This window comes from Electrophorus electricus, chromosome 23, assembly GCF_041902795.1.
Source record: "Electrophorus electricus isolate QZ-2024a chromosome 23, ASM4190279v1, whole genome shotgun sequence".
Classification (NCBI taxonomy): Eukaryota; Metazoa; Chordata; class Actinopteri; order Gymnotiformes; family Gymnotidae; genus Electrophorus; species Electrophorus electricus.
In genome coordinates, this window is record NC_137519.1 from 1,444,722 (window position 1) to 1,459,882 (window position 15,161).

Below are 15,161 nucleotides of genomic sequence, written 5' to 3' on the forward strand. Positions count from 1 at the left end.
CAAACCAGATATCGCCATATCCCAGTAAAGTTTAATTTTCCAGTAAGACACCCTGGGATTTTTGTTCCTTCTGATTACCTCTGTTCTCTGCTGTGACTTTCTCTCAAACACACACACACGCACACACACACACACACACACACACACACACACACACACACACACACACACACACACACACACACACACACACACACACACACACACACACTGTCTGCTTCTCTCTCTAGTCTTTCTCTCTGTTTTTGTCTTTCCAGTCTTGGCTTCCCACTTTACTTCAGTGAGGTGGAGGGTTTGGTTGCTGATTGATTGATGTATGGCTGTACACTAACAGTCTGAACACTGTATGGCTGTACTGAACACTGACAGCATTGATGGTAAATTGAAGGTTTATTGAAGGTTTAGGTGCAGTTGCTGATTGGCTGACATATGGCTGTACTGAACTGTAAGAATCTGAGGACGGTGGGTAATTAGGGGGATGGACAAGCGTGGCAGGCTTGGAGAAAACTAAGGTCTTGAGTGCTGGTCTGCTGTCTTGTTGCTTCTCTCAACTGTCCACTGTGACAGAAATATACTGCGACTGAGGACAGGAACACAGACAAAGACACTGATTTTTATGAGTACATAAGTACATATTCTAGATGACATGACATCATATGGTGTCCAGTAATTACTATAATTTAGTCTGCATTATGTAATTTTTAACCTGCGGAAGAATGCCTTGTTTCCAGAATGTTCTATGGGAAGTGTGGGTCCAGCTCTCATGTCAATCAAAAAACAAACTCAAGCCATTTTATACTAAAGTGTATTATCACTATAAAATTATTTCAACAGAAGTTTTGCTTCACATTATATCCCCAACATCATCTGGGAGAGAGTCAATATTGGAATTGACAGTGCTAATCTATAAGAAGTGGAATGGACACAGTGCTAATCTATAAGCAGCAGTGATCCACTCAGATAAAGCACACGCAATCTCCCTCAGACTAAGCAGGTGTGTGTGTTTGGATCCTGTGTGCAAGTATACATGTGTGCAGACGTTTGGGTTGATGCTTTCTGTATTTTGAACTGTGTATGCTGTGTGAGTCATGCTCTCTCAAGCACTTTTAAATGCCATCATAAGCACAAAAACCACTGAACACATCAGCACATGCGTATCACACCGAGAGTGGGATTACATTACACATCTTACCGCGTTCTTCTAGTAAGAGTGGAGAAATTTAGAAAAACAAAAAATTCTATATAAAGTTATTCAGAGGTTTCAGAAATAAATGCTGGTGTATAGTTAAAAAGAAATCCACTCACTACCTAAATTGAACTGTGCGTCATAACTAAATGGCATATCAAATTTGTTGTGAGCTTTTCTTGTGCTTTCTCGATAAGCCTGTTTCTGTGCTCTAACACATCTGATGTGACTTGGAAAACCAGTTAGCTGATGAACTACATGGGACTGGTACTGAGTGTGGATGTGAGACTGGTACTGAGTGTGGATGTGAGACTGGTACTGAGTGTGGATGTGAGACTGGTACTGAGTGTGGATGTATATATTTTGAATATTGATTGTCCAGATAAAGATGAGTGGAAACACAGTGTGAAATGTTTGTTATGTCTGGTTGGTTTAGGGGGTCCGAGAACAGAACTCCAGCTTAATACCGACTATAAAAGCTGAACCCAGAGAGGCTGACCAGTTCCTCAGCGTGCCCACAGGTATGTATGTACACATGCCCAAAGCACACAGTGGCAGTGGTAGCTCAGGGGTTAAGGTACTTGTAATTGGTTGGTTGCTGGTTCAAGACCCACCACTGCTGAGGTGCCACTGTTGGGCCCCTTAGTAAGGCCCTTAATCCTCAATTGCTCAAGGTGTGTTCAGTCATTATTGTAAGTTGCTTTGGATAAAAGCATTAGCTAAATACCATAAAATGTAAAACACCTGACTGAAATGATTCTTCTTATAATATCACTAAATGTAATTAATGAGAAACTTTTCATGCAAGGTTTCCTTTTCACCATATTACTTATTTCTAGTTTTGAAGCAATTGATAACTTGGTTAACACGCATCAAGCCCCTAGCGCAAGCCAGTTTACATCTGAATGGCTTCATTCAGAAGCTCAGAGCCCCATCAGGAGGCCCTGTGTAGTACTCAGAAGCTCAGAGCCCCATCAGGAAGCCTTGTGTAGTACTCAAAAGCTCAGAGCCCCATCAAGAAGCCTTGTGTAGTACTCAGAAGCTCAGAGCCCCACCAGGAAGCCCTGTGTAGTACTCTGCTCCAACAACTCCCTGTCTGCCTCACTTCAGGTTTATAAATACTCTCTTTCTGTGGTGTGTGTGTTTGTGTATGTGTGTGTGTGTGTCTGTGTGTGTGTCTGTGTGTGTGTGTGTGTGTGTGTGTGTGTGTGTGTGTGTGTGTGTGTGTGTGTGTGTGTTTAGAGTTCATATTAAATGCAGCATGTATGGAGTGGCTGCTTGCAGAATCGCACAGTTCTCACGTTTCCTGCTCATTGTGAGCAGCTTACTGATGCTAACAGTGCCTAATTTTAATTTTAAATGGAAGTTTGTGTGTTTATGTGATTCCGTTACATAAGCACCTATGACTTAGCAGTAGCACCTGCACACTGTTTATAATTTTCTTATCAATTCATAAATAAAAATGTAGCTCAAAGTGTATTCACAGCAAAAACAAACCAATCGACAACAAATAACAAGAAAAGAATAACAAATAAAATAAATAAGTTAATGTAAATACAGAATGACAAATGTTTTCATCAACTTTTTAAAACTAGTAACAGTAGTACAGCAGGTGCCTGATGAATATGAATGGGTAAAGGTTCAAAAAAACACTGCACACCTGGTCTCTTAAGACACACGGACACAAACACACACACATGCATGCACACACAATCACACACATATACTGACTAAAAATTAAAAGGCTAAAAAATTAAATGGCTCCTAATTTTGTACATAATGAATAAATAAATAAAATTAATTACACTGAATTATGACTGTTCTCCAGAAATATCCAGAAACAGGCAGGCACAGCCAAAACATCAGTAATCAGGGTAATTTAGACAAGGCAATGATGAAGAGTACTGAATGCACAGTGTGCAGCGGCAGACAAATGGGACAGAACCCGTGACAGTCATGTTTGAAGGGAGGTGTGGCTGAGGGAGGCGTGACAGTCCTGTATGATGAGCTCAGAATGGATTTGGGTTGGCCAGTTATGGCCTCTAGATACAGTATTATATTATATAGTACTATATGAGTTTTTGTAGGAAGGTGCTATTTAGACAGCTTCCCTACTTTAGTTTAAATAACCGTTAAGATCAGTTTTATTAATAGCAATTTTATTAATAGGCTGATTCTGTGTCCTTTCAGAGGAGCACTTACAGCTCCCACCCACTCCTCCCAGCAGTCACAGCAGTGACAGTGATGGATCGCAGAGTCCTCATTCGCTGCCTCCATCCAGTCCTGCTCGCCTGCAGAGTCCTCATTCGTTGCCTCCATCCAGTCCTGCTCGCCTGCAGAGTCCTCATTCGCTGCCACCTCTTAGCCCCGCCCGCATTCAGGCTCGCTCGTCTGTAGCCATCTCCTCTTCTCCTCTGCTGACCGCTCCTCATGTAAGATAGTGACAAAACAACTACACACAAACATACAAATACATAAATACACACACAGAAGTATGTAAATACACAAACACAAATACATAAACACACACACAGAAGTACATAAACACACAAGCATACAAATACATAAACACACACACAGAAGTATGTAAACACACAATCATACAAATACATAAACACACACACAGAAGTACGTAAACACACAATCATACAAATACATAAACACACACATAGAAGTACGTAAACACACAATCATACAAATACATAAACACCTCTGTGTTTACATATTTGAGGTGTTTACATATTTGTGTGTTTATTTACATATTTTGTGTGTTTACGTACAAATATATAAACATACAAATACACAAACACACAAAGACTATGTAAATACACTGACATCAATATGTAAACACACAAAAACACAAGTACATAATCACACACAGACACAAGTATGTAAACACACAAATGCACAATTTTGGAACTTCGTAGCCACTACAGAGATATAGATTTACATAATTCTATACCCTACATACTACATCCTATAGGGTGAATACTAATAACAATACAAGTACTTATTACTTGATTATACAGTGTAGGGTGAAACATTCATGATTCAAGGTCTTATTTTCAGTAGTTTAAGATCAAAATATTCATAAGTTACAACTAACAAGCAAAGTTCTAGTTCATTGTTCTGAAAAATGGCTCAAAAGCATCTTCTGATTACTCACGGCTGAATCATGAGCTGATAAAGCTGCGCTTTTGCTCAGCCAGCTGATGCATGCATTTTGCTTCTGTTCTGTTTGTGTTTTGCTGATTTTCTGTAGAAGCTGCAGGGCACGTCAGGCCCCCTACTGTTGACAGAGGAGGAAAAGCGCACGCTGATGGCTGAGGGCTACCCTGTCCCCAACAAACTGCCCCTCACCAAGACAGAGGAGAAAGCCCTCAAACGAGTGCGCAGGAAGATCAAGAACAAGGTAAGAGACTGGTGCCTGCACGGCCTATTCCCCCGTACGACCCATGCATGGCCTCCACCCCCTGCCACCGTGTGGAAATGGGAAGCTGATGTTACAGATCTTTCTGACTGGTTATACACATTTCCCAGAACATTACACATATTTCCCAATACTAAAAAGCCAAAGCTCTTAACCATTCTTAACCAAACTGTTCTCAAAACCTTACACCAACGGAGAAAAAATGTACTTATGACTGAAAAACTCCTCAAAACCAAATACACAGAACACCGCACACATACAGCAGGTATGTATGCACACAAACCGCAAAGTAATGCTGTGTGCTGCAAAATACAAGACACACTTTATCAAAATACAAAGTCCTCAAAAACAGCCAGTGAGTAAGCCATTTACAATATGTATATTCATGTAACTGCTCACAAATCTACCGTAAAATGTGATGAGTCACAAAACAAACTTCTGAACTGCTGTATTACAGTAAAATAAACTAAAGGGAAATGCAATATTGCAGTAGTAGTGCATGTTTACATTTATATAAATATGCAAAAAACCAAAAATACTTTAGCCACTATATCCACTATTTATATACTTTATCCATAAGAATTCCTCAGATGTCTTTGGAAATATTTGCCTTCCCCATCATTCATCTTCCTCATCCTCTCCCCCTCTGGGGTCTTTCTTTCTCCATTTTTGTTTTGTCTTTGCGACGCAAGTTGGGCTTTTTCCTGAATCATTGTGTGAGTTTATATGCCCCATGCAATTAGGACATGTGAGTAGATAATTATGATGTACTGTGTTTTCACATGTGGGATGATGGTTTAGTTCACTGGCATACTTAGATTTGATTGGTGACGCCAGTGTTTAGGAAAATGAGACAGGTGTGTATCCAGTAAGAAGTGAATAGTGTCTTGAGAAGTGTGTGCAGTCCTCGGGCAGAGGAGGATGGGCCCCTCCTTTGAGTCTTGGTTCCTCTCAAGGTTTCTTCCTCATGCTCTAGGGAGTTTTTCCTTGCCACTGTCGCCCTTGTCTTGCTCACTGGGGGTTTTGACTCAGACATTTGTAAAGCTGCTTTGTGACAACATCTGTTGTAAAAATCGCTATGTAAATAATTTTTTATTTGATTTGATTTTGCAAAATGAGTGCAGCAGAACTGCAACCTGTGTTGAATCAATAAGAGTATGCTTATATTTGTGAAGAAATATTGTATAATTATGGGATTTTTGGATACGTTATCAATTTCTTGATGTATTAATTCAGTTACAGAGTGTATCCAAATGAGAAAAACTGTAAATGAGTTGAAAACCATCAGTGATTTGTTCTGTGCTCATGGACACTTCAGTCATCTGTTCTGTGCTCACATGGTTCTCTGCCTTTCTTCAGATTTCTGCCCAGGAAAGCCGCCGCAAGAAGAAGGAGTATGTGGAGTGTCTGGAGAAAAAGTACGAGCTGAGTCCTCTGCTCTTTCTCATTATTTCTCTTTTTCCCCTAGGTACTCTGCTTTCTTCAGTGTTCATCCTCCATTCTGTCACGCTGGCCTCATCATTCTCTCTACACCTCCACATCTACCCATCTTCTTCTTCTTCTTCCCTGGCACATACACTTACTGTCTCTGTCTCTCTCTCCCTCTCACTCTCTTTCTCTCTCTCTTATGCATGCTCTCTCACTTTCTCTTTCCATCTCTCTCAACGTCTCTCTCACACACACACACACACACACACACACACACACACACACACTCACACATCTTTACACGCATACACAGGCATGCACACCTATTGCCTGCTTGATTGTTTTGCCTTTATTTATTTATTTTGCTTTGGTGGCATGGGTGTGATCTCTGTGTTGAGACCAATGACAATATGGTCAATGGTCCGTAAAAATGTCATAAATTGTGTGTGTGTGTGTGTGTGTGTGTGTGTGTGTGCGCGTGTGTGCGTGCATGTGCATGTGTGTGCGTGCGTGTGTGTGTGCGTGCGTGCGCGCGTGTGTGTGTGTGTGTGTGTGTGTGTGTGTGTGTGTGTGTGTGTGCATGCATGTGCATGTGTGTGAGACATTCTGGCCTGTACAGGTTCTTTTAAGCTCTGAGATTTTAGTGAGCCTAGAGACAATAGACTGAAAACACAAACACACACAGACACATGTGCATGAAAACAAACACACACACACACACACACACACACACACACACACACACATACACACACACATTTGCGCTTTACTGTTAATCACAAACACACTGACACAAATCAAAGTCATCTGGGCTCTCATGTAACATGCTTTCTCTGTATAGTATAAATGGAAAGTTTGTATTGGCAAGATTTTTATTCATGTATCTTAGCTACAGAACTATTGACAGTGAAGTACAATACAGACATTAATGTCTCATAATGCCATGGATGTATGTAATCAGTGTTTAAATGTGTTTTTTGAGTGCAGGGTGGAAAACTACACCTCAGAGAACAATGAATTGTGGAAAAAGGTGGAGACACTCGAAAGTGCCAACAGGTGAGACTGGACTTTTGAGTGTACGTATGTGTTTGTGTATGTGTGTGTTTGTGTGTGTGTGTGGTGGGGTAATGTTTTCATAATTTTTTACTGATGGTGCATATTTCACACTTGGTGTGAGCTGTTTGTTACACGTGTGCTGACTCTGCTGAAATGGCTACCAACTGTTAAGTGCGAGCTGGAAGCCGGGACACACAAGCAGTTCTAATCTGAAAAGTGCTGGCACTGAATTGTGCCATTTGATAGTAAACTGGCATCTCTCAGGTGGGGGCTTTTGTTCTGTACAGAAGCTCGCAAAACACAGGGACATTATCCCATTATAACAGTACACTCCTACATCCACACACAGCATGGAATCACCTCACCCTTCATTACAGTGTGTGTGTGTGTATATATATATATATATATATATATATATATATATATATATATATATATATATATATATATATATATATATATATATAATGTGTGTGTGTGTGTGTTGGCTTATATGAGGAGATCCCTCTGACTCAGCTACTGAAGTTCAAAGAAACTGCAGCAGGGGGAAGGTTTGGGTGTGTGAGTGTGTAGTGGATGTGTGTGTATGAATGTAAGTGCGTGGGTGGTTTGGATCACACGCCTTCAATAGTGCTCAAGCTCTGAGGGCTGAAGAAAGTTATTTTTGGAGTCAGAATGTGTTGATGTGACTGCTGCGTCCCTTGTCCCCTGTCGTGTTGTGCGTCACAGAAGGTCTTCATCCAGCATCTACACACTGGTTAGAGAGGTTCCTCTCTCATGTGATTGTCTGCTTTGAAGCTGAAGACAGTGGCTTGGCTCTCTGGAGCCCATGGATCACATGGGGGTACTGGTCCGCTGATGGTGCAGGGAGCCGACTCTCGGGAATTGTGCGTGGGTCTAGACCCTGGACTACTACTACTGTGGTGGGAAAGATCTCAGTGGGGGTTACAGAGAGAAGTGGTGAACAGGAGAATCAGTGGGAGTGAAAACTGAGTGGGTGAGTGATGGAATAACCAAGAGAGGGAATAAACCAGGTAGAGAATAAGACATCAAAACAATGAGTTAAAAAAAAGAATGCATGTATGGGCAGATTGATGGATGGTTGAATTTATAGACGTGTGTTTGGGTGTATGGAATGATGGATAGATGGATGGCTAGAGACCTCTGAGATATGCATTGTTTAGTATTGAGATTTGCCTCTGCAGACAATTGGGTGACCTCCAGTGGCAGGGACTGGTTACTACACCATTGTCCCACTACACCATTACACTACACATTATTTGTGTCCAGTTTTGCAATACAAATATATTGTAATACAGTCTAAATACAAATGCAAGTTCCTTCTCCAGAAAGGCCAGTTAAAGCATTTTAAAGTGTCTTTTTAAAAGAGGGAGATAGAGAGAGTGTAATGGTGCTGCTACTCAGCTTTTTAAAATGAGTTAATGAAGTCTGTTTCAGCATTAATAACATTATTGTTGTGATGGAGTTTAAAATGAAGCAGACATCCTCCTATAGACATGAACATCCAAATCTACTATTGCCTCTGTCCTAAATCAGTTTTACAGAGGTCCAAGGCATACCTTGCACAATAAACCTTCCTAAATATGAATAAGAAAGAAACCTTTAGAGGATCAAGTTGTCCAAATGAAAGCACGGCCTCCTCAAACTAGAGTACGACCTCCTCAAATGAGACAATGACCTCCTCAAAAGAAAATATATCATCCTCATGGCACAAGAAAAAAAACTTCACCATAGATGCTTTGATGCTTCACCATAGAGACTTTGATGCACCATAAATGTTTTAAAAATGTTCCTATTGTAGAAAACATTTTATTTTTTAATAGATTTTATATGACTCTATAAACTGGGTTGATTTTCAGCAATAAAATGGTGTTTAACAGTTGGAAAGCTTTAAGTCATATTTTGGTGGTGAGTAGTGTGGTTGAGTAGTCTGCACTAGAGAGTGTAGTAGTGTCCACTAGAGACTGTAGAATTGTCCACTAAAGAGAGTAGTAGTGTTCACTAGAGTGTAGTAGTGTCCACTAGAGAGTATAGTAGTGTACAGACTGTAGTAGTGTCCACTAGAGTGTAATAGTGTCCACTAGAGAGTATAGTAGTGTACAGACTGTAGTAGTGTCCACTAGAAAGTGTAGTAGTGTTCACAAGAGTGTAATGAGATTATATCTGCAAAAAATCTTTGATCAACTAGGTAGAGGAGGGTGTGCTTACTGCAGGACCACGATGTATATGTGTGGGCATATGGATGAATGAATGAATGAATGTCTGAGGTTAAAGGAGAATTTGACATGTAGAGTTTGGCTTATGTAATACACTGCTTTTCTAACAGCACTATCCTCACAAGACCTCTGTTCTGTGGCTCTAGAAACCAGTCTTTACCACTGCAACTGATCACACGGTGTTGAACATTCACAGTGCAGAGGATTAACGGCAGTCAGACGTGTGCAGACGCGTCCAGACGTGTCCAGGTGCAGGGCGCACTGCTCAGCTTGGCCTGACTCTCGTTGTCTCTCTGTAGGTCTTTGCTGCAGCAGCTACAGAAGCTTCAGTCACTAGTTAGTGGGAAAGTACCTCGCAACTGCAAGATGGCTTCCACACAGACCGGTACCTGCCTCATGGTGTGTTCTCCCACCCCCTCTCTCTCTGTTTCTCTCTCTCTCTCTCTCTCTCTCTCTCTCTCTCTCTCTCTCTCTCTCTCTCTGTTTCACTCTCTCTCTCCCTCTCTCTCTATCTCTCTCTCTCTCTCTCTGTTTCGCTCTCTCTGTCTTTGTCACCTCTTTTCTTTCTGTCCTCGTCTGTCTTTCTGTCACACACTATTAGTAATCTCTTGCATACAATTATACACAACACATTTGTATTTCTCTTAAATGAACATTTTATATGACTAGAATGGCTAGTAAGCCTGTATTTAACAAACACCTACAACAACAAAAACAAAAACAACAACAACAACAACAAAACCTACCCTCCTCCCAGCAGCTCTGTAGATTTAGCATGCTGTGTCTGTGCTGTGTTGAATTAGCTTGCTGTCTAGAATTAGCATGCTGTGTCTGTGCTGTTGAGAGAGCCCATGTGGAGCTGGACTACAGCTGGACCACACCTTGAGTTTCCAGCTCGCCCAGTTTAATAGATACCTATTAAACTGGTGTGTGTATATAGTGTGTGCGTGTGTATGTGTGTGTGTGTGTGTGTGTGTGTGTGTGTGTGTGTGTGTGTGTGTGTGTAAGTTCAAACTAACTCTAGACCAGCTTGCGCAGCGGAGTGGTGGTCTCACCGTGTGTGTGTGGTTCCTCCTCCTGGCCAGGTGGTGGCGCTGTGTTTTGTGCTGGTTTTGGGCTCTCTGGCTCCCTGCCTTCCTGAGCTCTCCCTGTACTCTTCCTCCTCACCATCCTCACCCTCACACACGGTGAAGTCCACCCCACTTCCCGCGGCTGACCTCTACGTCACCAGCCAGGGTATGTCTCCCAGTTGCCCCCTGACCTTTGACCCTGTCACATGAAAAGTGTAATGTTGCATGAGCTCAGACTGATTAAAGATACATTGTCTTTATTTGAACATAAAGGCTCATGTCACATTATACACAACATATCGCATTATACAGAACATCTTTGATGGTGTTGGAGTGGTGCAGACTAATTAGATGGCTTATTGATTAAGCAATAGACAATGAACCAGGCAGTTCCAAACAGCAGGTCTAGAGCAACACTTCCTTCACTTGTATATACTAGTATATACATATTTCCTCATTACTCTCTCTCTCTCTCTCTCTCTCTCTCTCTCTCTCTCTCTCTCTCTGTGTGTCTTTCTCGCTCTCTCTGGACCCACTGCTGAGATCTTGGGACTTCCTGGCAGAACAGTGCTGTTCTCACTCTTTGATTAGTGTTAGAGATCTCACACAGGATGAGAGATGAAATCATTCCTCCCGCCCCCTTTTTTAAACCTTGCAGCTTTCTCTCTTGCCTACCTAGCTCACACAGACACACACACACACACACACACACACACATACACACACACACACACACACACACACGCATGCACACACACACACACACACACACAAAGACACACACTTCTGAACATTGTCGCTGTCTCACCTCTTTAAATTTAAAAGCCTTTTCCATTTTAAGGAGGGCCCCATGGATGCTGCCATTGGCTGAGCGAGCTGGGTTGCCATGGTAACTGTAGCTCATTGAGCCCTGAGTTAATGCATTCTGTTTCTCATAAGAAGACAGAGACTTGCACACACATGAACAACTATTAATAAAACATAGTACATCAAGTTAAGTCACAGCTCATGCAAACTAATACATCATCTTAAATTGTAACTGATTTGAGCAACTGGTTGTGGCTTAGAACCACCACAGTCATCCCTGCTTGATCAACAGGCACATTTCCCTGAAGTGCTTCATAGTGCTGTGTGTATTTGAGGGCTCTACATATTGAAGCTATGATAAAATAGTAAATGCAGGTTGTACAATCAATCTGTACTACAGTTCAATTTGTCATTCTCTTTACAAAGGAATTAGAACTGTTAATAATATGTTACTGTGTGTGTGTGTGTGTGTGTTTGTGTGTGTGTGCGTACTTGTGTGCATGCACACGTGCATGTGTGTGTGGGTGTATGCGTCTGTGCGCAGTCCGTTCCCGCAGTCTGCTCTTCTATGAAGAGGGCACCCCGCTGGAGACCAGCCACAGGAGCGTGCTGAGTGTGGAGAAGGAGGAGGGGCCAGCACACAGATACACACAGGACCTAAGAGAGACCCACGAGCAGGGTCACACTACCCCCCTCAGAGGATACCTGAACCCTACCCAGACTGACAACACCAGTGCTGGCTCCCTCCTCCACCAGAAACAACACTACCACACACGGTGAATGAAACCCTACATGCGCGTACACACACACAAACACACACACACACACACATACACACAAGCACACGCAGGTTACAGAGCTGCAGAGGTGAATAATTCTAGTAAACTTACAGTTATTTTGTCTTAGCAAATGAGCCAATATATTATGACTTTCTTTAAACTAATTATTCCAAAATCAACTTGCATAAAAGAACAAAATGCATATGAGGAAGCCACACTGAAAAAGATTCTACAATTATAGAATGAATGTACAGATCAGATGAGAATTATTTTATTAAGATTTATTATTGATCTCTTTTTATTACTCTCTTTTATATATATTTTAGACACACTTTATATTTTAGAGAGATTAAATCTAAAGACTCAAAATCAAATCTTTATTCTAACCAACACATTTTTGCCTAATGGAGTTTTGCCAAATCAGAGTTAAAAGAAAAATGTATTCACAGTAGTTTAAATACATGTTAACAACCATCTTTAGAAACAAACAATCAAATAACTACAACACTCACAACCTAGTATCAGCTTCCAGTTAAAACAGTTAAAAATTTGAAAACAGCCAATATGAGGCTTACACGTATGAAATTGATGGCTTCCACCTGATATTTTGATCCAATAGTAATGCTTAAAAAAAAAAGATATGTGATCTCCAGTGTTTGGGAGGCTAAGGAGGCAACCAATAAATTCTCAGTGTATATCCAAGTCAGCGATGAACCAGACACAGAAACCTTAATGAAACTTCAAACTCTCATCCCTCCAGAGAATGTACTTAGAGTAAAAAATCTAAAATGCCTCCCTTTTATTTCTAATTCTTGAGGTTATTCTCCTTATTATGTTAATTACCTTCCACCTGAAATGTATCACTGAAACATTGGACATAGCCACATTTCTACTGTTTCTAATAGTCTACAGTATAATTAATGGAGCTAATTTGATCTGGGCTGGATCTGATTTTTTTTTTACTGAATGTAAACACATTTCCCAGGTACTAGTCTGCTTTTCTGCACATAAAAGACAATCATCTTATTAGATTCTTTCTAAATTTTGTGATCATGTGATGTTTATTTTATAATCTTCCTCATGCTTCCTCATCATTAGAGATAGCTAACAGGCAAACTGTTCTCTAGAGAGATGGTATGAAACTCAAAAAGTATTCCTATTATCTGTGTATTTGGTAACTAGTGAGAAAAAAGGGTCTCACCCATCTTATTGACATTTATATGAAGAAAATAAATTTATTCAGTGCTATAATTCAAAGAACTTTAAAATCGATTAAAATGTAAATTCCTTTCACCACAAATATGTTATTACTCACAAATATGTTGTATTTCTATCTTACTATGCTACATCCTTGTACTGTAATATTGAACAGGGAAGTACTACTACAGCACAGGGTAGAACTACTGCGGTACTGGGGACATTAATGCTGTCTTACTCTCTTCTTTATAGAGAACGCGATCCTGAAGGAGCATCTGAATTATTCTAACCCTTCTGAGCGGAGCTGCCTACATCACACAGGCCTCCGCTGACCTTTGACCCCTGGCCATGTGACCAGTGGTGCCCCTTAGTGTTACCACTCTTCTCCTCTGAAATCTTCACATAATCACACTCTTCACATCTCTACCACACCCTCTGATGGAGGATGGACACACAGAAAAGACACAAGAAAGAAGAGGCAGGAGAAAAACCCATGACATATTAGTGGTTGTTGGTGAATGAATAAGTCAATAAAAGTGAGTGAGTGGATAAGTGAATGAATGGTTGGGTGAGCGAGTCAATGGTTGGGTGGGTGATTGAGTGAGTGGATGGTTGGGTGGGTGGGTGGGTGATTGAGTGAGTGGATGGTTGGGTGGGTGGGTGGGTGATTGACTTCTGTTGTCTTCTTTTATTAGGACAGGAGGAAGCCAATACCGCACCACTGTAAAATCAAACTGGTTTTTTTCCTCCTCAAAGATTTCTTTTTCTCTCTGTTATCTGTGCTAAAAATGTTTTCCAGTACTGGTGTAGTCACAGGTGCCTAATCAGGGCATTACTATGTTTTAATATTGTTTAGCATTTGTTAATATGTTTTAATAGCTTTGTATTCCTCTTTCATAGAAATAGTTTATCGAATGCGTTAAAGCTGGACTGCACTGGTTTTGCACTAGGAAACCTAAATGATTTAAGTGCCTTAGAATTATTTTATCCATGTAGTCATATTTAAGATTCACTATTTTCTTAACTATTTTCTTCTTTTGGCTTAATCTTACTGAGAACTGATAAAGGTGTTTTATTTTTGTTTTGTACTATTTTAAAGTAGATGCATTTGTACTAAATTTAAAGTTTCCATAATATATTCTAGTATTGTCAGCATTCCAAAAAGAGCATATTTATTTTATGCGCAAAAAAACAAAGGTAAGAATTGTTATTTTTATTTTATAATTTCTAGGGATGATGTAAAGTTTACATGATCTTTTTTTGTCACAACTGTTAAACAGTTTTTGTGTTATCTTTATTCTGTATAAAGAAAAGAAAGTTGTGTATATAGGGGCTTTAAACCAGGACAATACCAGCTGTAATACGTACATACAGTTGGAAATCTCTGTTCTACGCCAAGACCTGTGTAGAACTCCATTTGAATAATTTTTGTTTGTTGGGTTTGTTTTTCCTTTTTGATATATACTTACATTTGCCCCAGATAAAATGAGACAAACTGGATTTCATGGAAGTTACAATAATCTGTAGTCATGTAAACGGAAAACATATCTTACTGTATATAAAGCTACGTTGAACAGTTGCTCTGTTTGATTCTGATGATATACTGATCATGCTCGGTACATTCAGTGAGTGCCACACTATACATCTGAGAATTCTTTATATTTCAATTCTTGGAAATTGAAAATAACAACACACCATGTTATCCATGTACAGTGTGATTCACAATTCCATCTTTAAATGCTTTATATGTTTTTTTGTTTTTTTTTGGTTTGTTTGTTTGTTTTATGGTAATGGGACAGTACCACCATGCTTCTGTCCTTGGCTTTATTCTGTTCAGGTTTTTTCCCCTAATCCTGGATTCCTTAATGATCCAGGCTGTGTTTTATCATTAGGCTGCTCCATCCTGTGTAACTGTTCAAAATGTAGAACTAGAAGTGTACACATGGCCTGAATCTTGAGACATAAATTAAA

The 15,161-nt window shown here is 40.3% G+C and overlaps 1 protein-coding gene across 1 annotated transcript in view; it reads left to right on the forward strand.

The window, feature by feature from the left end:
- The window catches only part of creb3l1 (cAMP responsive element binding protein 3-like 1), a 32,037-nt gene extending 16,936 nt beyond the window's left edge, over positions 1-15,101 (forward strand). Inside the window, exons 4-12 of the mRNA XM_027023206.3 lie at positions 1,623-1,707; positions 3,377-3,618; positions 4,449-4,598; positions 5,976-6,034; positions 7,032-7,100; positions 9,637-9,736; positions 10,423-10,573; positions 11,759-11,990; positions 13,443-15,101. Of these exons, the coding sequence (XP_026879007.1) occupies positions 1,623-1,707; positions 3,377-3,618; positions 4,449-4,598; positions 5,976-6,034; positions 7,032-7,100; positions 9,637-9,736; positions 10,423-10,573; positions 11,759-11,990; positions 13,443-13,479 (1,125 nt within the window). The 3' untranslated portion in view covers positions 13,480-15,101. The remainder of the gene's footprint in view (positions 1-1,622; positions 1,708-3,376; positions 3,619-4,448; positions 4,599-5,975; positions 6,035-7,031; positions 7,101-9,636; positions 9,737-10,422; positions 10,574-11,758; positions 11,991-13,442) is intronic.
- The last annotated feature ends 60 nt before the right edge of the window (positions 15,102-15,161 follow it).